The sequence below is a fragment of the Heterocephalus glaber genome, unplaced genomic scaffold (assembly GCF_053883595.1).
Source record: "Heterocephalus glaber isolate CG9 unplaced genomic scaffold, H.glaber_assembly_v1.0 deba00001600, whole genome shotgun sequence".
Classification (NCBI taxonomy): Eukaryota; Metazoa; Chordata; class Mammalia; order Rodentia; family Bathyergidae; genus Heterocephalus; species Heterocephalus glaber.
The window spans coordinates 12,706,146-12,732,681 of record NW_028258372.1 but is presented as its reverse complement, the minus strand read 5'-3'; the positions used below and the strand labels follow the sequence as shown (position 1 = coordinate 12,732,681).

At 34.5% G+C, this 26,536-nt stretch overlaps 1 protein-coding gene across 7 annotated transcripts in view; it reads right to left on the bottom strand.

The window, feature by feature from the left end:
- Positions 1 to 26,536, bottom strand: part of Rabgap1l (RAB GTPase activating protein 1 like) — a 725,139-nt gene that overhangs the window by 315,397 nt on the left and 383,206 nt on the right. For all 7 annotated transcript variants that reach the window (XM_087194125.1, XM_004853402.3, XM_087194130.1 and 4 more), the window contains one exon: positions 8,892 to 9,005. In XM_087194125.1, coding sequence (XP_087050251.1) covers positions 8,892 to 9,005 — 114 coding nt within the window. The remainder of the gene's footprint in view (positions 1 to 8,891; positions 9,006 to 26,536) is intronic.

The window sequence follows — 26,536 nt, the reverse complement described above, 5'->3', positions numbered from 1 at the left end:
ATCCAATAGTTACAGTTTACCAAGTATCGGTGATAGTAACCAGAACGGTTACACATCTGCTGGCTGAAATGTATATGGCAAAATGCCTACTGAAACTTGAATACACACTATATTATACTATAGTCACACAGTGGAATACTATGAAGTCATGAAAATAATAAATTACTGGTATCTGCAACAAAATGGAGGAATCCACAGTCAACACTGATGAATCTTATAGTCAATGCAATAAAACCGATGAGTCACAGAGTCTCACAGATTTTTAAGAAGCAGACACAACAAAGTCCATATTGTACGAGTCTATTCTTTAAAGTTCAGAAACAGGTGATACAAAGTATGGTAACAGATACCAGAATGGCAGTTACCTTCAGGAAGGTAATGACCAGCAGGGAAAATAAAGGAAACTTTGAGGATACAAATAAATTGTATGCCTTTATTCCAAATGAATTCCAAAGGAGGGTTCACTCAGTAAAAATTCAGAGTCCTGTATCTTGAGTATGCACTTTGAATTCTACTACCAGTATATGTTTGTTACACATTATACAATAATAAAAGATTTTTTAATGATGACAATGAGGTCTATGATGATCGTAAGGAAACTATTCTTTATAAGGATGAGGGATTTAACTCAAAGATTCTACCTTATTATCAGACACAATGAAAGAAAAAATGTGTAAGTATAACATCCAATTTCTACTTATCATTAGAAATCCATATCCTTGCCAAAATCTTTAAAGGCCCTAAACACTGAAGAGATTATGGTATCAATCCATCATAAGTAGTTCAAATAATCTTTTAAAAAGGAATAAAATCTTATATGTAAACTGAAATTAAAATAAATTTTCAGAACTTTAGATTTTAAAATTCTGAGTAAAATCATCAGAAATGAATTCATTTTTCTTTTGTGGCACCTCTAAGCATGTCTTTGGTGTATCTTCTCACTAATAAAGCATTAATTGTGCTAGAAAAAAGAAGAACTAAAATATTTATCTTGCCTAAGAGCCTGAGTAACTTCAAGTATACTGGTGAAGATTATACTGGTACTCCTGGTCTTCTCATTATTGTTTTCTAATAACTTATATGTATGGGAAATATAAGGTTATTTCTTCTTTGCATTTTAGTACTTACTTTTACAAATAATACTGTATAGCTCTCTGAATTTAAGATGTTACTGCTGCTAAAATTCTCTTCTGCATAAATACTGTCCCTCTAACATGAGAAAAGCCACTATATGACAAAAAGGATGGGAACACTAGAGTTAGCCTGACCTTCCTTAATAGCTTGTCTTCTCTGTGTGATGATTTGTTGATCTAGGAACAGAGATAGTTTTTATTTCCAATGTACATAACTGTCATGACAAAAAAACATAATGTGTATAGAGTGCACAGCATATAGTCTCTGGTATCATAAATTTTCTTTTTCATTAAACATACACAATCACAATAGCACTATAGAAAAACTACAGAATTTTAAGGTAAAAGAATTGAGTTCAAGCTAGCCTGCCTTTCAGTAGCTATGTAATTCAGGCCAACAATTTCATTTCTCTAGATTTATAAAATGAGGTAAAGTCTACCTGCCCTGTGGAGTAACAGTGGTGATCAAATAACAGAAGTATCTTCTAAACCACAGGGCTTCAACAGTTTCCATTATTACTATTGTGGTACGTTGATCAACATTAGGAAGGGTCTTCAAGCCTTCACTAAGACCTAAAAGAATTTCTTTTTCCTTAAGGAAGTTAATTTGCTTTGATATATACCACTGTCCTTTAAGATGTACTGAATTTACTTAATACACTGCTTATAAGAATCTGCTGTAAAAGCAAGTGGTCCCCGGGATTTAAAGGATTCCTCAACAGCGCATGTCTGGATCACCTCAGGATTCCATTATTCAAATAAACTCATTAGGAAGAGAAGTACAAAAAGCATTCAAAATCTTGCTTGATTCTCCAAGAGCTTCCTGAATCCTCCAAGGTACTCTTCCAAATTAAATCCTTTTGGGTACATTTTGATCCAAGGACACCTAAAACTCCACACTAAAGGCCCCTCATTCTGAAGTGAACCAGAGTTGAAAGACATGTAAGTAGGAGGGATCCCACCAGTTGCTCATAGTCAGTCAAATTTGCTTACATAAAGAATAGTGGGCTAAAATTTTTTCACTAAATAAATTTGTTTGTTCAAACTAGGGCTCATTTGGGTATCTCAAAGAAGAGAGCTGAATTACAGGTAGTCAAATAGCTAGAAAAATCTACTGAAAATTGTCAACTCAGAAAAAATAATTCATCCGTAAAACCACAAATACCTATGTCTAGAAAACAAGATAATTAATGTATGGTTATATATCATTTGCATTCTTTAAAATTGTGCGGCAGTTTCATCATTATTATTAAAATAGTACCTAAAATTCTCAGTTTTTATAATAAATCCAATCTTGTTTTGACAAAAGTATATGATAAAATAGAGGTTAATTATATTTTTGTCTTACCACAAACCATTATACTATCAAATTATTAACCCACATGAACAAAGGTATCAATCTCTCTGTAATATATTCCTTCTTTCCCATTAAATTCACAGCAGTAACCTCTTTTTCAGAAAGCAGTTACTCTAATCAGAAAATTAGAAAAAGCAATATGCACAAATTAAATTGCACATCAGAAGTCACTTTAATCTGTATTGTTATAAATAATACTTTAGCTGATTACTATGACCAACTGGACTTAAGTCTTAAAAAGAGATGTATATCTAAAAGTAAACCAAACACTGAATGAACTCCATGTGATGTGACAAACACAAGAGAAAGCCAGGTGAAATGAGAGCTTTATGGCTCTGTTATTGAGACACAAAACTAATGACTAACACAGGATTTAACTGCTACATTCTGGATTTATCCATTATATTTTAGAAGAAAAAATTGAAACAAAATCGAGAATCACAGCAAATTAGAACTGGAACAATCTTATGAACTCTACACCCTTACTGAGGAGGAAACCTACCATGTAATTTTTTCTAGTCTCATATCTGCCTGGTAGAAGAATCAAAACCAGACCCAGATCTCCTGCTGCTCAGTCCTTTATATTGTACCAGCCTGTCTTTGAACATAAACATAAATTTTTTATATCACATACAAATTAGAAAAGAGCTAAAGATACTTGAAATATATTCTGCCCCCTCTCAAGGACATTCTTTTAAAATACTATACTGAGATAACTAATAGGAAAGACAGTAAGGGAAGGAGGAATCAAATGTTTTCATTTGCAAAAACCTATAAATTCTATGACTATACTTTCAGTTCAACTTTCCCTATATAAATTTATGACAACAGAAGAAACTTTGAACCATTTCGATTTCCTCCTACTCTGAAACAGATATTAAAAGGTGAAACAAGAATTGACAGGACTATTAAAACATGACAGTAAGTTTTTTAAGTCTTCTTTTAATCTGACAGTTCAGATCATTTCTCATTTCACTAGAGTCACAGAAAACTTTTCAACTACAAAGTCAAACTGCTGTATCCTTGAAACTAGAGTTGATTTTTAAACTTACTATAATTGAAATTCTCCTAATAATTTTTGTTCAATTTAAAAGCACAGTATATTGTACCTCTAGTACAGGCTGTACAAATGAGAAATTGTCAGAAATAAATGAGGTTAAAAAATGTGTAAGTATTCTGCAAATGTGAAATTGTTATGTCACATGGAAGACACTGTATTTTTAAAAAACTGTTTGTAATCGTATTGCTGATGAGAAATGAAATACACCATTGGATGCAATTTCTTTAAAACCAGAAGATAATGTCAATTATCACTGTTTCATTTTAGCAGTAAACTAGAGGTTGTGGGCAGTGTAGAAAACCAGAAAAAAATAAGGATTTTTAAAGAGAAAGCAAAATTTTCCATATTTAAAGAACATATGACAATGTGGCTGATATAATACCATGGCATCTTTGATGTTTGGTTCTTTGCAGGGTATGCAGAATGGAAATTCTAATGTATTTCTTTTTTGGTTGTTTGTTTGGTACCAGGGATCAAACTCAGGACCTTCCACTTGCAAGGCAGGCACAGTGCTACTAAGCTAAATCCTCAGCCCCATTCTGATGTTTTTCTGAATGTGAGGTATACTACTGGATATCAGTCTATGAAGAAAAATGTTAGAACAGATAGATTACACTCAGGGGACTTAACAGTTATACATAAGTAATTTTTAAGGATATGACAATCAAAAAATGAAAAAAAACTATGGATCAAATTGGATTCAAAGAGCGAAAAAAGTGAACACAGAAGCTTAAGAATATCTAGTCCTCACTGAGAGAGAAATAGGACAAATAATTCCTTTCACAATAGCATCCAAAAAACTGAAATACCTAGGAATCAACCTAATGAAAGAAATCAAAGACCTCTTCTCTGAAAACTATGGCACTCTGAAAAGAGATTGAAGATGATATCAGAAAATGGACAGACATCCTCTGCTCCTGGGTAGGAAGGAGTAATATAGTGAAAATGGCCATACTTCCAAAACTGCTATATAGATTTAATGCAATTCCAATTGAGATTCCAGCAGCATACTTCATGGACCTTAAGAAAACAATCCAAAAATTCATTTGGAACAAGAAGAGATCCAGAATAGCAAAAACAATTCTAGGTAACAGAGACATGGCAGGGGGTATCACAATCTCCAACATGCAACTATACTACAAAGCTATTGTGATAAAAACAGCATAGCACTGGCAAAGAAACAGACCTGAGGACCAGTGGAACAGATTAGAAGATGCAGAAACAACGCCAGACACACTCAGCCATCTCATCTTCGATAAAGGAGCCAAACACCCTCACTGGAGGAAAGATAGCCTCTTTAACAAATGGTGCTGGAAAACTTGGGCTTCAACTAGCCAAAGATTAAAACTAGACCTATATCTCTCACCATGTGCTAAACTAAAATCAAAATGGATTCAAGATCTAAATACTAAAATAGAAACTCTGAACCAGTTGGAACAGAGGTTAGGTAGAACCCTTGAAGACATCGGTGTAGGAAAAGATTTTATGAACAAAACCTCAGTTGCCCATGAACTAGCACAAACAATCAACAAGTGGGATCTCTTCTTATTAAAAGGCTTCTGCACAGCAAGAGAAACCACCAGCAGTGGGAAGAGACAACCCACAATGTGGGAAAAAATCTTCACCTGCTCTTCCTCAGACAAAGGTCTACTATCTAGAATCTATAAAGAACTTAAAAAGATCAGACCTCCCAAATTTAAAGACCCAATCCAAAAATGGGCATCTGAAATGAACAGACATTTCTCAGACAAAGAAGTAGAAATAGCAAATAAATACATGAAAAAATATTCAACAACACTGGTCATTCGAGAGATGCAAATGAAAACAATGCTGAGATTCCACTTCACTCCAGAAAGAATGGCTGCTATCATGAAATCAACCAATAACAAATGCTGGTGGGGCTGTGGGGAAAGAGGAACCCTGCTCCACTGCTGGGGGGAGTGTAGACTGGTGCAAGCACTGTGGAAATCAGTATGGAGATACCTCAAAGAACTAGGACTGGAAGTCCCATTTGACTCTGCTATTCCACTCCTGGGGATCTTCCCCAAAGAATTAAAAGAATCATACCACAGTGATATATGTGTGCCCATGTTCATAGCAGCAGTTTGTGATAGCTAAAACTTGGAAACAGCCCAAATGCCCATCAACTGGAGACTGGATAAAGAAAATGTGGATTTTTTAATAAAATGGAGTACTACTCAGCCATGAAAAATGAGAAATTAGAAACATTTATAGCTAAGTGGATGCACATTGAGGCAATACTCTTAAGTGAAATAAATAGGACACACATGTGTAAGTACCGAATAGTTTCTCTGGTGTGAGAAACTGAAAGTGTAAATAAGGACTAAATGTATAATAGGTCATGTGAAATCGGAAGAAAAGGGGCAAAGGGGAAGGAAGTGGGAGGGCTAGGGGAAAGGATAGAAGGGAATGGGATTAATATGAGAAAATGGGAAAATAGGAACAAAATCTTTGTAAATAGGGAGGACTGGAGGGGTTGAAGGGAGGGCTGGGCAAAGCTGAAAAATAAGAACCAAGAGAGGCTATGTAAAGGTACAAATTTCCAATGATGAATGTCATTATATTGTATACCTAAAATGTACCAATGATTAGAATGAATAATTGATAATGCATAATAGGAAGAAAAGGTCCAAAGGGGTAGGGGCAGTGGGAGGGGCAGGGGAAAGGAAAGAAAGGAAAGGAAAAATGCTGAGAAATGGAAAAAATAGAAATAAAGTTTTTGTAAATAGCGAAGGGTGGAGCGGGTGAAGGGAGGGCTAGGAATGGGGAAAAAATAAGAACCAAGATACATTATGTAAAGGTACAATTCCCAATGAGAAATGTAATTGTGTTGTATAACTACAATGTAACAAGAAAGGAATTTAATAATAAAAAAAAGAATATCTAGTCCTAAATTACTTATACATAGGCAGACACTTGTGAATTATCATGATTGGCTGAAAATACACTAAATGCTAGGGGAAAAAGACTTCCTGGCATGAACACTGGGCTACTGAAAAAGAGATCAAGAGGAGAAGGAGCCAGGCGTAGTGTGTTAAGCCTGTAATCCCACTACTCAGGAAGCTGAGGCAGGAGGATCATTGTGAGTTTAAGGGCAGCCTCTGTAGGCTACATAGTGAGTTCAAAGCCAATTTGAACTACATAGCAAGATCCTGTCTCAAAAAACAACAAACAAAAAGAGGAAAAGGAACTGAGTGGATCATAAACCAAGTGGTCTACATGGTAGCATCCCAGCAAATTTTTATTTCTCCAACATTTGCTGATATATAAATCTCTGTTCACTTTCATTATCAATGATTGTTGTAGAATTATACACACATATATAAATATATTTGTACAGTATTAAAAGCCTTAACTTTCATTGACTAGCTTTGAATACGATTCTGTTTGTTTTCCATATATTCACAAAATTTAGTGCAATTTAAGTAATGTCAACAATGAAGTATGCTGAATCTACATTTTTATAATATTCTTCACTCGTAAAGAGCCTTAAAATTGTCTAATCGTGTTATAAAATGTATACTGATAATCTAGAATGACTTTATGAACTGCATGAATGCACTAATGACTCTTTTCTAGATCTAATGAACTCAAGGTTGGGTTATTATCTGTATCACCAAAGCAAAGGCTACCAACTATGTGAAGGTGCTAATCATTTTACTTGTCTCTTGGGAATATAAATGTTTCAACTGTTTCTCTCTAAATATTATATAATGAAGCAAATACTATTTTTACTACAATGAAGCAAAAGAGTAAATCAGAGCCTGCAAAAACATGGAACCATCTGTTCTAGTCATATGAAGAAAGTATCAATCAGAGGAAAAGTCACTGATTGGCTGCAACTACACTGTGAGGAAAAAAAAAGTTCCATATGCCATAAGCAAGATCCCCTTCTAAAAACTTAAAAACTATATAATTTTTCCGATTTTTATATACAAACCAGAAGCAAATCAGCTCATAGAATTTCAAAAGTAGTAGGAAAAAAGTTAACAATTACTTTTACCTTTTACAAGCATATAATGAATATATTATACATTTTTGTAGTGTCCACCGGTTTTTGGTATTTTTTTAAACTAGATGATGTATTACTTTCCACCAATTAGTACACTCTCAGATTTTAAGTTAGTTATGTATTTGTAGCTCTAAATGATACATCTATATAAATATAGATTTTCCATTTTTTAAAAAATGATCTGCAGTGCTGGGCATAGAACCTAGGGCTTTGTGCATACTAGGCAAGTACTCTACCACTGATCTACACCCTCAGACCCTCCAAAATAGATTTCTGACCATGTAAATTTATAATACTTCAAAATATTTAGATAAAAAACTGAGACAGAAAGGGAAAAAAATACAGAGGAGTGGGAGGAGGGCAAAAGCACCAACATGCAAGAAGGATTTTAGTGAAAGATGTGCCATTTGAAAAATTAAACAACTATATTTGGTTAGCATATGTAGGTGAGTGCTTTTATGAGCCCCTTTAAAAACAGTAAATATAAAATGAAATATATTTGTGGTTATACTTCAGCCTACCTACTGCCCAATCTTTACTACTTGTTAAAAGACTAAGTTTGATTATTCATATACTAATTCTCTAACTTACAAATTAGCCATGGTGTTTACTTTTTGTGTCCGCATTACCAGATTTTTGTGTAGTTCACTATTCATTAACAATCTCTACTGCAATGGCAAGTGAGAACAATATAAGTACAGCCACCCATTCATTCTGCATTTCTGATATAACCTTGAGAACTTACTGGCTATCCTATAATGACAAAGACAGAAGCTTTTGTATTCATGTAGAGCACATTCACTGAAAATTGGGAGGCAGTTATTTTTCTTTCCAGGTCTATTAATAATGAAGAAGAAGAAAGACTTCAAAATGAGATATAAAAACTACACAGAGTATATTAACAATATCAGAGAACTTGCTGGTATTCAACAGCAAGCCCCACACTGATTCTCACACTTGTCTATTGTCAAAAAATCCAAGACAAATGCCACATTATGTTGTGAGAAGGGCAGACTCATCTGATTTCTCTGAACCTTTACAGCATAGTCAGAGGGGACATTCTGTTTCTTTCCTGTTAGCAGGAGAGCCAAACTGAGGCTGTACTGTGCCTTCCTTGGAACATGCAGGCAAAGAGTCACCTTCCAGGATCCATATTGAGGAACTGATAATGCATGTGTAAACCAGAGAATATGGTATAGTGCTAATGAGACATGAAGACAGAAAAAAAAATTCTAAAAATCTTTAAGATGAATTCCTAAAATACATCCCTGTAAAATATGTTAGTAAAATCAAGGGGAAAGGACTTACCTTACAGATCTTGTAGAGTGATTCCTGACCATCTCCTCCTGTGTCTTTGAAGTAATCATGTGCAGGAAATGTACGATGAATATCTCGTGTAATAACACTTTCCTGGGATGAGTCCTAAGAGGAAAAAAAAAAACCCAAGACTTTGTTATTAATGCAAAATTTCATTTCAATTATAAAAAATAACAGATACATATAGTAAAGAAAAGTTCAAGCAGCAACCATAAGTAAACTAAAAAACTTTCCCTTCTATTTTAGTCTGACAATCCTATTCCCATGCTATCAACAGTTTTTTTAATGTCCATTCACCCATCTATTTATAGATGTATGTGTGCATAGTATGTGTAGTTAAGTAGGGAGCAGGGAGGGAGAAAATTTGTATATATTTATTTCCCTAGAAGCAAAACTATACCTTCTTTTTATTTAACAAGATAAGTTATCACATGTTCTTAAGTCAGGCAAATTATTTTATTCTCTTCAGAGCAGTTATTAAAAAGAATGAGAACTATTTGAACACAGACATGATAATTTAATATTCTCTTATTAATGACTTCATATTTAAAAATTATATAACAATATCATAAGGAACATTATATATGAATACACATATATGTGTGTGTGTGTCTTGCATATGTGTATATGTGTTCAAGGATATACTCCTAGATTTTGAACTGCTAGGTCAAAGGGTATATGCATTTTTAGTTTTGATAAAGATAGTCTCCTTCCAGAGTTATACCAAAATATACTCTAAACAACAGTAGAGTATGTTCTACATTTACACAGTACCACATATTTTCTAATTTTTAAGTGCTTGAGACTCTGATAATTGAACACTCATGTCAAAACCATTTAAAATATAAAAATATTATCCATCTCCCCCGCCCCATACTAGATTAATTACTCAACTTACTCAAAAAACAAAAAGCCTACAAGAGGGCCGGGGATTTAGCTCAGTGGTTTCACCGCCTGCTGTGCAAGCACAAAGGACCCCAGTTCAATCCCTGGTACCAAAAAAAAAAAAAAGGCTACAGATACTATATTAAGATGACATGTCCTTTAAACATAAATCCAAAGTGGTTTGAGTATTTTTTTTTGACAGATTTAGGAACCAAAAGCTCAAAATTGAGTAAAATTCTAAGCATTATTAAAAACAATTATTCACTTGATTTCATTTTATTTCTGGAAATATTTGGTGTAACTGTACTTAAATGTCAAGAAAATAGGATGGGATTACTTTGAGCAACCCTGACGATGAAAATACTTTGTGCAATTCAAAGCAGCACCAAAGTCTACTAATTGCAAATTAAAGATACTGTTTCATGTCTTACTCCCGTAAAGATTCAAACAAATTCCCTCTTTCAGTCTCAAATTAAGAAAGGAAAAAAACCATTTAAAATACGAGTTACTGTGTAAATGCTATTTCCCTTTCTCTTTGTAGCTGAGAAGTGTACAAGAAGGGGGGAGTTGATTAGCTCATGGTTCAGCCAGTTCCATTTCTTGCTGCCTTTTTCATTTTGGTTGCTATTTCATGCTGGGTGATAATGAGATCTTATCATCTTTCTTACAAAGAAAGGAAGCAAACTAAAAAGTTCCAAATTTGTTAGCAAACACAGAACATATGACAAATCAGTCTAGAAGAAATTCTGATGCCTTATAGGAATGTAACGCTAAAACTGAATAAAGATGGAACAAATTAAGATATGTTATGTTCATGTACCAATTCTACATGAGTGTAATCATTATGTACTACAAACATGTACTAATAAAAATAAAAATTAACAAAAAAGATCACTACAGTAAGTAAAAAGATATATATACAGAAAATATTTGTCATGGTAATGTAATTTCATTGCATAAAAAACCAAACACACATAAAATATTGTAAATAAACCATTTTTACTTTTATAGTTACTTTAATATGGTAAGGTAAATACATGAGCTATTTCCATGATTTGTTCTCATCTACAAATGTTCCCAATGCACAGTCCATTGGTCATCTGTGAAAGTTTGCAACTGGAATGTTCCAGGAGTCAGGGACTTACTGGGTTCCTCCTATAGAGCTGTACTCCTGCACCCATTAACCATACCTTCACTCTCATCCTCACGCTCACCTTACCTAGCTTCTGGTAACCACTCTCTATAATTTTGAGATCAACCTTATAGCTTCCATATATAAATGAGAATATGCAGTATTCGTCTTTCTGTGCTTGACTTATTTCACTTAACATGATGTTCTCTAGGCTCATCCCTGTTACATCAAATGACAGGATTTCATTTTTATGGGTGAAATACATCCCATTATACAAATATGAGGATATCATATTACCTTTATCCAGTCATTTGCTGAAGGACATTTAGGTTGCTATTGCTGATACTGCTATAATAAGCCTAGGAATGCAAATATCTAATCGACATATTGATTTCCTTTCTTTTAAAAATATACGCAGGAGAGGAATGTCTGAATCACATCATAGTTCTGTTTCTAGGTTTTTTGGATTTTTTTTTTAGGAATCTCCACATTGTTTTAAATAATGGCTATATTAATTTGCATTCCCATCAGCACTGTATGAGAGCTCCCTTTCTCAGGTTTATGTTTAAATGCTTTCCACACATGTGTATTTCTAAAGCTTTCTTCTTATATACTCCTTATATTGGCTAACAGAATAATTTCTGGTACTTCACTATATGGACTAAGTAATCTATTTTGCTACACTGTTCACTAATCAATCTGCATATTAGAGAAGGTCAAGAGGTAGACCCTCATAAGCTAAATAGGAATGAAATTGTGTACTGGCCTACTAAAAAACCAAAAGAAAATAATCTTGTTTGCAAAGTGAAAACTAGAATTAACCTACCTCCCGATTAGCCATAAGAGTTGAGACTAGAAAGAGTGTATACTTAAGAGATCCATACCTAACTCCATATTCACTTACCCACTTATTCAGCAAATACTTAAGTAAATGAGTCAGCAAAACTAATACTCTGAAAGGACAAAGCATTTTTATCTCTTCAATATTAATTCCTTTCTAAGACTTGTTTTGATAATAGTAATCAATTTTTACAAGAAATAAAATGAACTCAGAGGAAGCACAAAGAGAATATAAACAATTCACCATTTAAATATTTAAAATTAAAGAGTTCCATGCGTAAACATTTTATTTTTATATGGCTAAAAACTTCACAGCACGATCAAAATTGATGTGAGGTCTTTTTTTTTTTTTTTTTCAGTACCGAGGATCGAACTTGATGAGGTCATTTTTATGTAAGGCTCCTGTTAATCTCTCTCTAATCCTGCCAACTGTCTTCACCGTGAGAAGGGGGAAGAAGTCATTCCCTCTTCTCATGGAAGGGTCAACAAACACTGATTCCATTTCTGCTTTCCTCATTTAATACCTATCGGATCTTGGACAGATTATTTATCTTGCTGAACTTAAGTTTCTTTATCTGTAAAATAGAATTATAATTATCTAATGCATAATTTTACTTAGGATAAAATGATGTCTGTAAAGTGTTTAGCATGTAACTTAGTATAAATTGAATACTCATTATTTAATTTTTGGTAAATACACACTTCAGACATTCTTCCGTATTTAAATAACAAACAGTATTTCTTTGAAAATTATAAACATTGTGATTATGAAACCAATTCTCCTAGGATTTAAAGTATGATGATACATTCGTATATACACATCTGCTCCTAATTTCCTACATATAATGTATCCTAAATCATCTTTATTTCTATTAATTCACTAGTAACACAAAGGTGACAGTTGTTTAGAAAAGATACTATTTTTATCAACTGGTACCCACTCAGGTCCCAGCTTTGCATATAACCCACATAACAGGGAAAGATGTATACATATATACTCAAAAATATGATGGGCATGACAGGGTAAGATAGAAGTAAATTTTCTAAAGCAGTCACCTTTTCCATCACTACTTTAGAATTTAGCTTCAAGGCATCAGACAAGGGTTAAAGACTCACCTGATTATGAAAAGAATAAATGTTACTGTCACAATTGCATATCTCCTTTCTGGACCATTATCACCAAGAATGTGACCTGTAGGCACAATTTTTGTTTTTGTTTTTGGTACCAGGGATCAAATTCGGGTCCTTGCACTTGCGAGGCAGGTAGCAGAACCACTGAGCTAAATCCCCGGCCCTGTAGGCACAATTTTTGAGATCATCCTTTGTCTTGCCTTGGCCAGGCTGGCCATACACAAAAACTGACTTTGGACCACAAAGTAATAAAAGGTTTGTAATAAACTCTGAAAAGTTAAATTTTATCCTCATATCCCTGATGTTTTCACTACACAGAAATAAAATCTACCTTTCAAAGATTCTCTTTAACTTCCAAAACATTAAGTCATAAGACTAAACATATTCTGAAAACAATTTCTAGAGTGGATAAAATCTATGCTCCAACAAAAAATATAATTCATCTTGTTGAAGATCACTTGAAAATCAACTTTAAGAGTTATAGTAATGAGCTTGATTAACTTTTGACAATTTTTCAGTGGGTTCAATTGCAAGCCTGCTATCAAGAGTATTACACAAGCTATTTATCCATGGTGACTTACATAACCTTGACATATTTGTAGTTCTCTTAATTCCTACCAGAAAAGAATCATCACTTACTTGCTTATTGTGAAAAGAAATGAATGCAACATTCAAGTGCCAGCAAGTATTAGGAAGACAGATTTGGGAGACAGGGCATATTATTTTTTATGAAGCAATTTTTGAGCTGTCAAACAAGACCTAAAGAAGTATTTTAGTGAGGATGAGTATTTTCACATGTAACCTGAGCAGAAATAAAAAAGGAATACCCTGAAAAATAAACTTTGTTTGTATTTTAATTTGTCATATTTTTAAACTCTGACAGCAGCTTTTCTTATTAACCCCTATTATCAAATCCAAAATATAAGCTGAATATTCACTTTGCATGTACCACAAAATCACTGAACTGTGTAAGTACCATGGCAGGCTGTTAGCACCAGTAAAAATGTCAAGGTAAACTATCCCTAGCCACAATCAGTCAGCAGATAAATGATTCAGTGCTTAAAAACTTTTGACCTTAGAATGTGCCTCTCATTCTTACTCCACAGGGATTCTCCTTTAGTTCTATGTTGGATGATAAAACATCACAAACTGGTCTGCTTACATGTCTCTGAAAGCAGATGGGGTTGCAGTAGTGGGTCTCATTTATTTGCCTTGATGTCTGACAAAAATCCAAAGATCTTAAGATGAAAGGAAAAAAATTAAACTATTCCAGATTCAAATGTGCTACTAAAATTATGAGCTAGAAACAGCAACAACAAAAAAGTTGGACCATTGCTAACCTTTACTTCTTGAATATGAGAAGTGTTAACATATAAATAAAGCTCAACTAAATCATATTTTGAGCAAGTTGCTTTCTAGGCACTCTATACACATGCTAAATGACCCAGAACCAAAGCCTGACATAAAGGTAAAAAATATAAGCCACATTCTGCTTTCAAGTGAAAAGAAGCCTTTTGAGAGAAAGTGGTAACAATGAGAACTAAAGCCAAGGGATACATGGGGGTGGTATGGTTATATACTGGTCAATATTCATGATAGATACCTTGCTGTTGAAAGAAATGTCTAGATGGGAGTGGAAACATATAAACAGAACAAAGAACTCCTTTGGAACTAGAAGACTTGTAGGCACAGTAAAGCATGGAGACAGCCTGGATATCCCAGAAATCCAGTGGACTCTAGTTCAGAGTTCAAGATGACTATGAAAAATATCTGGGTTTGCTTTGAGACTCCAAGTAGACCTATCATATACATCTATGCTGTATTTGTATATGCATTCATTCTCAGGGATGCTCACTATTCATTGTCCCAAAATAAAGATTCAAATAGGACATATGACAATCTTCAAACTCATATCAACAGGCAATAAACTTCTGATAGAATGAAGAACATTACCTGAAATCTATGTTGCTATTTTCCAAAGTTAGATATAATTCTAACTTTGCATTATTTCTTAAATTATCAAATTATGATTTTTTTAAATCAAGATAGTCTTTTAAATTGTTTTGAAATGCATATTTCAAGAAATAGCTCCATATCTATTATCTAGTGTGTAAAAAAATTCTTTTGTTTTCCAAAATACTTCAATGAGTGCCTCTAATAAAGCCAGGTTTGATATATATATCTGTACTCATTTTAACCTAATCAATACTTTATAATCTTATTAATTCTGACTATGTGCAAACTCAGTAGTTATTTTTACAATTTGAATAATTGTTAATAGTTTAGAGAGCATTCCACCTCTCCTTTGATCACTTTAGAGTCTTTTATGAAATTCTTCAAGTTATCTAGATCTTAATATGAATGACAAAAATTGAATTCTATCTAAAGAAAACATTAAGAATAAACAAACTCATAGAGACAGAAAAATCTGTGGTTTCTAAAGAGGATGGCAATAGGAGGAATGGGGAGTGGCTTCTTAAGGGGTATGAGGATTTCCATTTGAGAAGATAAACATATTTGGGAACTAGATAATGATGATGGTTGTACAATACTGTGAATGTATCAAATGTCTCTGAATCATACAGTTTAAAATGGTTAAAATGGTGAAATTTTATATTATGTGTATTTTACTACAATAAAAAATCAAATGGTAAAAAATTAAATGTATAGAAAAATAAGCTTTTTATTTGCTATATAGTACAAATTCATTCATATATTCAACAAATACTTTTCTGAACTCTTATAAGAACCAGACAGTATTTAGACATAGAAGATACAACTGCTAGTGAGACAAAGTCTTTCCCCCGTGGAGAATATATTCTACTAATAGGAGAGAATGACATTAAAACAAAAATGTATAATGTTGGCCAGCAAAAAGTGCTATGAAAAAATAAAACAAGATAAAAGGACAGTTAGGTAGGGTGGTTTTGCCTCTCTCAGGGTATGATGTGCAAAGGCCCTAAAGTGGGGGTGGCATGGCAATACTTCCTTTGACATTTTTCAGCATTTTTTTTTACTGTTATGTTTGTAGATGGCTTCAATTAACTGCCAAAAATGACCCTGGTAATTTTCTGGGTTAATATTATCTTAGAAATGTGAGTATAATTTGGCTAAGGTTTACAAAATGCTTTTATTTAATATTAAAATAATGTGTTACCAGCTGTACAATGTCCATATGAATACTTACCAAAAACTTTGTAAATTTGTTTTTGGTTTTTTTTTTTTTTTTGGTACCAGGGATTGAACTTGGGTCCTTGCACTTGCGCAGCAGGCGGCAGAACCATGGAGCTAAATCCCCAGCCCTGTAAATTTGTTATGTGCATGAAGAACACTGTAATAGGATTGGGGGACCAAAATGAATAATCTGTAACATCTTACAATTGTAAAGGCTTAAAATCTATTTGTAAAGACAAAATATAGGTATAAGTATCAATGGAAGAACAGTATGTTAACACACAAATTATACAGCCAATGTTAACACGAATTTAAGGGAGGAAGTGATTGCAAAAGGGTTTAGGTGGTAAAAGTGGCCTTTTACATGAGATAGGGACTTGGTTTGGCTAGACACTATACACAGGATGTGCTCAAAATCAAAAGATTTTGACAGAAAGTATGGTTTGAGTGGAGGCTGTAGGGCAGGAAAGCACTTGGCATGCCCAGGAGACAAGGGCATTCTAATTAATTACAGAAGAGAACTCATAAAAGGACAAGTTGAGTATGATCCAGAATACAGAAAGATGAGCTTGAATAAAAATATTTTAACTCAATCCTATGGGAAAAAGGAGTCATTTCCTCCACCGCAATCTGTGTAATCTCAGTTTTATGAACACTTGTTCCAGTTTGGTCTCACTGGCTTTTACTATCTGAAGGAATTGATGTGGTGAAGAATTAACATCACCCAAAGACAGCTCTGGCCTTTGCCACTGGCTACTAAGAAGAGCTCTCTAGGTGCACAGAATGTCATGCCTGATGGGCAGACTTGTTTGCTTGGGGGCTTCAGCAACTAAACAGTCTAACAATGTGACCAATGATGAAGGAAGGCTTTGGCCCACACAATGCTCATTCTCCTACAGAGAAGTAGGAAACAGTCAATCACATTCTAGTATGCGATTGAGTCCCAGTAAAAACTCTACCTGAGTGAGCTTCCCTAGGTGGCAATATTCCATGTGTATTGTTATAAATTGCAGAAAAGGAATGTCCATGACTCCGCCAGTAGAGGGCGAAGGAAGCTCTATGTTTGACAGTTCTCCTCGACTGCTTTTTGTGCTGAGTATGATTGCTTTTTGCGCTGAGTATGATCGCTTTTTCTGAGTTCTGAGAGTGCTTCTAGCCTGAGGTTGGTTTTTGTAGTACCTGAGTTTACAACTGTGTCAGAGGCAAGGGTGGCCTTGCATGGATTGTGCTTCTTCTCCAACACTAAGGTTGGTTAAACTTTCACAAATTGGCCATCAACAAATTTGAAGACTGCTGTGGTATTCTCCCCAGTAAATTTTCTCTAGTCAGAGATAGGTAACATTATCAACTTTTTCCTGCTTTTGACAAGATATTGTCCACAATACCACAGTTCCTTGAGACAGTTAAGACGACTTTTTCAAAACTATCTTTTTTTATTTTTTTATTTTTATTTTTATTTATTTTTTTTTTGGTACTGTGGACTGAACTTGGGTCCTTTCGCTTGCAAGGCAGGCGTTGGAACCACTGAGCTAAATCCCTGGCCCAAAACTATCTTTAATTTAGAACCTTAACCATTAAATATACAAAGTGTGATCAAACAGTATGATGAATATTTAAATTTTTAAAAAATATATTACAGGGAAAGATATGTTGTCATTAATCCCCCTCAAAATACTCCCCATCATTTTGAACACATTTATCCCATTGTTCCTGAAGCAGTTCTGGAAGTTCTTTTTCACGAGTGCCTTTAATTGTGATATTGTGGCTGCCTCAATTTCCTGAACTGTCTGAAAATGTTTACCTTTCATGGTCATTTTTACTTGGGGGAAGAGCCAGAAGTCATTATAGTGAATAAATCCAGTAAGGTGAATGAGAACATGCCATGATGTTTTTATGAGCCTGCTTTTCCACTGGATGGTAATCAGCAGCAACATTCACAGTATTTTTTTTAATCAAACTTGGCCGGGGATTTAGCTCAATGGTTTCGCAGCCTGCTGCACAGGTGCAAGGACCCGAGTTCGATCCCCGGTACCAAAAAAAAAAAACAAAAACCAAAAAACTCTTAGATCATAATCAAACCTTATAATGATGCTCACATAAGAGGACTTCAATGACTGCTTCAGAAAGTGGCAAGAACGACGGGATACATGTTTGAAGATAGAGGGAGTATGCTGAGGGGAATCAATAGCAATACAGTTTTTTACTGTAACAAATCTTTTAAAAAATTTAAACTCATCATACATTTGAATCACTCCTTGTATTAGACACTATTGATCATCTGACTGCATATTCACTGAGTTCCTAAAAGATCTGTAGTGGTCAGTGAAATGAGGAATACTAAATAAAAAGTAGACCACACAGCTACTGAAATAATCTTAATAATTCACTTGGATAAAGAACAACCTAGAATCTCAATAAAGTGTGAATGTATTCTATTCTTATTTATTTAAAGAAAAAAATGAACAATGATGGACTATATATACACTTAAAAACCCCTTTATGGCCCCTATTTTACCTTGGGATATGAGTTTTGAAAAAGGCAATTAATTTTTATACTAAGTAAAGTCCTTCAATTGCCATTTTTTTCTTTTTCATAACACCATAAGTTTTTATTAACCTAAGTTTTCAGTCACCTAGACATTAATAACAGAAGAAACAGCAACAGCTATGAGTAAAAGGATTTGTTCCTCAGAGACTATAATAGTTCTAGTCCTCGATTACAAAACCCATTTCAGTAAATTAATATCCTAATTCCAATTAGTAAGTATAAAATTGGGCTTTTTGTTTTACAAATTGTGGTTAATATTGCAACTTTCTTTTCAGATATTGTACTTTCTTTATTGTTCTCTCCTTAAGAGCATCAATTTATTTCTTAAATAGATTTTGATACTATTCCTCCACTGAGAGTAGAAATAATCTTTATGAAATAGCACAGATTTGAAATTTGATTAATCTTTCTTGGAACAGAACCAAATCACAAGCAGAAGTTTAAAATTTTTTATTCCAGGGCCAGGGATTTAACTCAATGGTGCCACACTTGCCTCATAAATGCAAGGTCTTGAGTTCGATTCCCATTAAAAAGAAATTATTTCATGCTTTTTCTCTATGTAGATTCAGAACTAAGGCTTATCATCCTAAAGATTTAGCAGATTTGAGAAAATATACACACTAGCTCCTGGACAAAAATCTACTATTTTTCAGTTTCTTTGCTGTTTTTTTTAATTCCCTATTTTACGGTATTCCATTCTTAGATTTGTGCTCTCCTTGCCTTCCATCCTCTCCCTGGGAATCATCTCCATTCCTATGACTTCAACTACTATCTAACTTTTCCTAGATCTTTATTATACTAAAGTAGAGGTCAAATCTTACTGATTACCAATATCATCTGAGAAGCTATTTCAAAATACATATTCCCAGGGCCGGGGATTTAGCTCAGTGGTTTCACTGCCTGCTGTGTGAGCACAAGGACCCGAGTTCGATCCCTGGTACCAAAAAAAAAAAAAAATTCCCAGATTTTAACTACCTTTAATCTACCAAATCTCTACACTACTTCCAAGAATTCTGTATTTTTAATAAGCATCTATGAAGCCACTGGGAAATATTCACAAACTGTTATTTGGAAACTACCAGTCTAAGAGACTTATCATTCCAAATTTAAAACAAGAAAAATTCAATTCAGAATTCTCCACATAGTCAAGGGTTTTTTTATTCTGAATCTTAAAGGAGTGAACCCCCACTCCCATCTCTGAGCTGACATCAAATGGATTGTGGGAGTCTCCTCCCCCTCTTCTCCCTCAGCCAATCGCTCTTCTGAGTGCCTGCTGTGTTACACCTCTTTTCAGCGACACCTCTACTTTGGCCATGATCAGTTCTTATTTATATTTATTTTTTATTTCTCATTTTTATATTTATTTGAGACTTTGGAAGGCACTTGATAAACAAGTGCTAAATAAAGTCAGAATAAGAAGCCAGCAGAGTAAGCATCTATTCCTCATGATGGAAAAAGCATTTTAGAATTTTTGTTGTGGGTTTTAATTGTTTCGCATCATTATTTAGTAAAGAGCAGTGGCAAAAAACAAATAATGGTAACCAAAACCAAAGATGATAACAAGCACTCACAGATTTCCAACTCAAAATTTCACAGCAAAATGCATACTAAATTATCCTTATTTCTAATACTAAAAATGACACATAAAATAATTATAGCTATATAGAAGCCACAGAAAAAAATGTCTATCTTAAAACAAAAATTTGAAATTTTACCCAAGGTTTATTCTTACCATGCCCACTGGGTTCCTTCAAAATAATAAAAAAATCTACATAGAGTTTTCTCAACAGAGCTTTACCTCATTTTATATGAAAAGCAATAAAAATATAGATAAATATATATTTAAATGCTCCATTATTTTAATTAATAAAATACATTAAATATGATGTCTTAGAAACCTCAAATATGGCTAGCTCACCACTGACCATGTGTTTACTATGTACATATCTCTGGGTAAAGCTGATCTCAAGGTCAGGCAAGAATTGGAATATGTCTATTTAATGTACCTCTGGTACTTAACAGGCTCTGGTTTTTGCTGCTCTTAATATCCTATGAAGTTAGAAACAATTTATGGTTGAAGTCTTTCTCATTTCTGAAACACCATTCTACCCATTTAATCAATATACATATTTGCTTTCAATGTATATGCCACCTGTATTTATATAACCACCCATATACCCACCTGAGTATATAAATATAGTTTGAATAAAGGAAAAGAAAATGCAGTTGCTCAAAATTAAGAAACTGTGAAAGTAACTTCACTTATCCCTTATGTACTAAGTCCTATTTGTGGAAGGTGCTCTGACTTGATTCAGAGGATATGGGAGCTAACAGAAGGGTTCTTTTCAGGATCCTCTCTGGTGCTGCATTTTTATTTATGTCTGGTTCTACAAATAAAACCTCTCTCATTTTTTCCAAATTTTAAGTGGTTGATACCAAGCTATACAAACAAAACTGTTTTTATGCTTCATACTAGTTAGGTATAAATGTTAAGTAGTTCACAGTATGAAAATAATGTTTTCTTTAGACAAACTATTATTTAAGTTACCTAGCACATACCCTTTTCTGTTACTACCTCCTACTTCAGGAGATTATCATTTTATGCCTAGATTATTTCAACAGCCTATAAATCATTATATCCTTAAATTTTCCCTCCTTCAATGAGCCTATAGTGCTTTTGGGTTAATCTATCTAAGGCACTATTTTTTGTCCTGGTAGCATTCAGATCTCTTTACAATATTATCTGACTTGCTAAACATAAAAAAAAAAAAAAAAAGAAAAGAAAACCTTGTCCATTCCATCTGATTCATATTCCATTCTGCAAAGCTGCAATATTTTTTTTTTTTTTTTTTTTTACCGGGGATCAAACTCAGGTCCTTGTGCTTGCACGGCAGGTGGCAAAACCACTGAGCTAAATCCCCGGCCCTGCAATATTCTTTTAAGCTTCAACAGTTCTGAGCAATTTCCTCTTCCTAGATTGCCCTACTTCCCACAATTTCCCCTGCTGAAATCCTGTTCATTTGTAAAGACTCATTACACTTCTTCCATAGTGCTTTCCCAATGATTTAGTGGGAAAACATCTCCTTCCTTGATGTCATCACTACTTTAAGTTGCATGTAATTATATAAAACTTATTACATATTGTCTTGGGCTAAAACACATCTTATCTCCACTGACTGAAAGATTAGTTCCTGGCTAACTAGAGATTCTGTGTTACAGTAACTTGCAGTAGGAACTAAACAAATATTTGTTGCTTAAATGACTCTGCAAAAGAAGAAAATGATGAAGCAAAACAGGCAGAGAATGAAGAGTTTATGTTGCTGCTTAAAAGGAGAGTGAGTCACACCTCACGCTGCACCACAGGTGAAACTAAGTTGCTGAACTGGGCAGATTTTCCTTTGTTGAGTTTTTACATCTACTGTGCGAAAGGCTTTAAGCTAGTTCTCCAGAAGACGGTATATAAAACCATCATAAGGCAGAACATGATCTGATAGGACCACTGCCACAGTCAGTGTCATAATTCACAACATCGTCACTCACAAGAAAGAAATGGCTTCATTGTTCAAATCCCTACTTTTCCAGCAACCACTGGAAGACAACTTGGGAGCAAGTCATCACATATCAGCTCACAATGCTAATCTCCTGATGTATAGGAAAGAAGGGTCAAAAAAGCCTTACACAGCTGTGTAAAACATGTATTTTGCTTAAATCTACATTCAACTTAGCTTAAGCTAAAGTGCTTTACAAAGACGATATAGAGCTGCAATTTATCTAAGTAGCCAATGAAAAAATATCTTCTAATTAGTTTTTCTATATGCTGGTTATGGCTGTAATACTGTGTTCAGGGTCATAATGTAAATGATATACGCTAAACAAAACTGGAATAGTGTGAACTAGAAAACCTTTCATAAATGCAGCAAATCTGAAAGACACAGGAAGAAGTGATGGAATCATTAAACAGTCAAGATGCAACACTACTATCTTGAGCATCAGTAAAAGAGGGCATCTCTGCTCTTGCCATGAGGGCAATATCTGCAACCCCTCAAGTTCCAAGAAGAACTGGAGATGTGATGGTGTAAGTAGAGTATAAGTGGCCTGGCTCTGACCTCTGAGAACCTCTGAGAACAGGTACTGCAACAGAATCATTAGGCCCCTGACGTAGACAGAATCAAGGAAACTTTAGCAGTGTAAGGTAGAAAAGGATGACATGAGGCATGGGAATTATTTCATGAGCACAAGAATTCTTAATTTGTTAGGGTTTATTTTTGTTTTGTATGTTTTTGTGGGTTTTTAGAATTTTTTCTTTTACAGCAGGATATCACTATAAGAATCGGTGCCCTATGAATAAGATATATTCAAGATGCTCAACTATAATGGGGGCTTTAATTTTCTTATGGTTTTATAATTCCACACACATTAAAATGTTTTCCCCCAGCTTTAAGATTGCTACATAAAACATTGCACATAAATATTTATTTATAAAATTAGTAACTGATTATCTGAAATTAAAATTTAATTTTAACTTATTTACTAAATTTGGCACTTCTGCCCAGATTGCTATTATATGTACTGGGAAAAGAAATTTCTGAGGATCTATACAGTTTTTTTTTAAATTAATGTTATTGGTATATTTTATTGGTACACTTTAGGTATACAATTCGTTTACATTTATCATTGGGTGTTTGTACCTGTATATGATATATCTTGGTTCTTTTTTTTTTCCCCATTACCTGTGTGCCCTTCACCCCCTCCACCCTTCCCTATTTACATAGATTTCATTTCCATTTTTCTTTTTTCTTTTCTCATAGTTTTTCCTTTGCCTCTTTTCCTTTCCCCTTCCCCTCCCTTCACTCCTTCGTCTTTGGACCTTTTTTTCTGTTTCAAATTATCAAATATTCATTTTAATCATTTTAACTTTTGTTTACACTATCAGTTTCTCACACTAGTGAAACTATTTGGTATTTACACTTGAGTCCTATTTATTTCACTTAAGAGTATGGCCTCAATATGCATCCATTTAGCTATAAATGACTCTAGTTTTTCATTCTTTATGGCTGAGTAGTACTCCATTTTATAAAAAAAAACACAGTCTTAATCTTAAATTGCTTGCAAATATTTGGGTCTGAAAGCTACCTTTTCTTTATATTAAACTAATCAAGTTTCTAAGCAAGCTGTACTAAACTTATTTAATAAAAACGAGCATGTGCCCTGCTCCCTCCGGCTTACCCCGCCCACTTGCATCCTGGAGACCTTGAAGACACACCCATCCCACACCACCCCACCCCTGCAGGCCCACCGGCAGCCAGCTTGGCCAGGCAGGCACCTGTAACAGCAGCCGGCTCTCCCCTGCCCCATCCCCACCTCTGGCCTCTTGGCTCTGCAACTACCCAGATCCACACTACAGAGGCACAGGGGGACATAAAGGCCATTGTCCTGAGTTACAGAGGTGAACAGCAGAGAGACGGCCTCTCTCAGGCTCCCTGATGAAAAGTGAAGCCCACTGGAAAAGGGAAGATAATCTCTGCAATATAGGCACACCAGACCTCTGTGCTTGGTAAGTAGGAGGGATCATCATCTCCCATTTGATTCTGGACAATTTTCAGGGGAAAGACAGCTGGAAACTGTAGTAGAGCCTTGCGGAGATCCGCCCTGTGGGAGGGAGGGGAGCTCAATTTGGGACTTTCAGCATGAAGTCTGTCTGAATCTCCCGGGTCTGTGACTGGCTTACTGGGATTGATTGACTTATAACTGACAGTAGCAAAAACAAAAATGAAAAGACATTTAAGCAAGTCACAAACTCAGGCTTCCACCCCACAAAAGGAAATTTCTGGGGAAAACAAGGTGGAAAAGTCTGATAATCAATCACCTAGACAACCTGAACTGATAGCACAGGAAGTAAGAAAACCGATGCATGAGGCGCTAGAAAAATTCAAAGCAGAAATAATCTCCCAGATAACTAGAGAGATGGTGAGCAGAGTGAAAGACATAATTAGAGCCTCTAGAACAGAAACAGATAAAAAAACAGATGAGCTCAGAAACATACTGGAAGCCATGAATGCCCAACATAAGAAAGAAATAGAAACCATGAAACAGATTCAAACAGATATTCAGGAGATTGAAAACTCCATTGAAAGCATGCATAGCAGATTGATGGAATCTGAAGACAGAATATCAGATATAGAAGACAGGATTACGGTTAAGAACCATGAAAACAGAGATTTCTTAAAAACAGTAAGGGATCACGAGAAATCAATCCAGCAGTTGCTAGATGATGCAAAGAAGAAGAACATAAGACTGATAGGAGTCCACAAAAAACCAGGAGAAAGTACAATTACCATAAAAAAAACTGTTTACAGAAGTAATAGTAGAAAACTTCCCAGACAGAGGTGGAGAATTGGACATAAAGACAAGTGAGGCATATAGAATTCCAATTATCCATGATCAAAAAAATCTACGCCTAGACACATAATAATCAAGATCCCAGAAACCCAACAGAAGAACAAAATCCTACAGACAATTAGAGAAAAGAAACAAATCACCTATAAAGGAAAGCCCATCAGAATCAAGGCAGATTTTTCAACACAAACCCTTACATCAAGGAGAGCCTGGAGTGAAGTATTTCAAGCCCTAAAAGAAAATAACTTCTAACCTAGACTGTGGTATCCTGCAAAATTATCTTTCAAAATCGATGAGGAAATTAGATACTTTCACGACAAAGAACACCTGAGAAATTGCATGAATACCAAACCAGCACTCCAAACAATCCTAAGCAATATCCTAGAAAAAGACAATGAAGATCACAACTCCATGAGGCCCAACAGAGGGAAGCCACCAGACAAGGTAAGAAACTAAAGCGAAAGGAAAAAAAAAAGAAATAAAAGAACCACCAATAGTAAAACATAATGACAAGGATGAGTCAATATCTATCAATTATAACTATCAATGTTAATGGTCTCAATTCACCAATCAAAAGAAATAGACTGACAGAATGGACTAAGATGCAAAATCCAAAAATATGCTGTATGCAAGAAACACACCTAATTCAAAAAGAAACACATAGACTGAAAGAAAAAGGATGGAAAACAGTTCTCCATGGCACAGGAACTCAAAAAAAAAGCAGGGGTATCAATTCTATTTGCAGATAAACTACATTTTAAACCAAAATTAATTAAGAGAGACAAAGATGGCCACTACATCCTGGTGAAGGGAACAGTTCAAGAGGAAGAGATGACAATCATAAATATATATGCACCAAATACAAATGCCCTCAACTATACAAAAAAATATTAATGGACATGAAAAACCAAATAACCTCTAATACAATTGTAGTAGGGGATCTTAATAACCCTTTATCACAATTAGACAGATCATCTAGACAAAAAAATAGTAATGAAATTCTAGGACTGAACCAAACTACTGAACAAATGGACTTAATAGATGTTTACAGAGTATTCCACCCCACAAAATCAGAATACACATTCTTTTTGGCTGCACACGGGTCATTCTACAGAATAGACTACATGCTAGGTCATAGGACATGTCAGTAAATGTAAAAGAATTGAAGTTACCCCCTGTATATTATCAGACCATACTGCAATAAAATTGGAGATCAATAACATAAGAAACTGCAAAACCCCCACAAACACATGGAAATTAAATAATACCCTCCTGAGCAACCAATGGGTCACAGAGGAAATTAAAGAAGAAATTAGACAGTTTCTACAAGTAAATGATAATGCCAGTACAATATACGGGAATCTATGGGACACAATAAAAGCAGTTCTACATGGGAAATTCATAGCAGTCAATGCCCATATTAGGAAAACAGACAGAACTCAAATAACCTAATGCAGAACCTCGAGCTCCTAGAAAAAGAAGAGCATAACAAACCCAAAGCTCGTACAAGAGAGGAAATTATAAAGATCA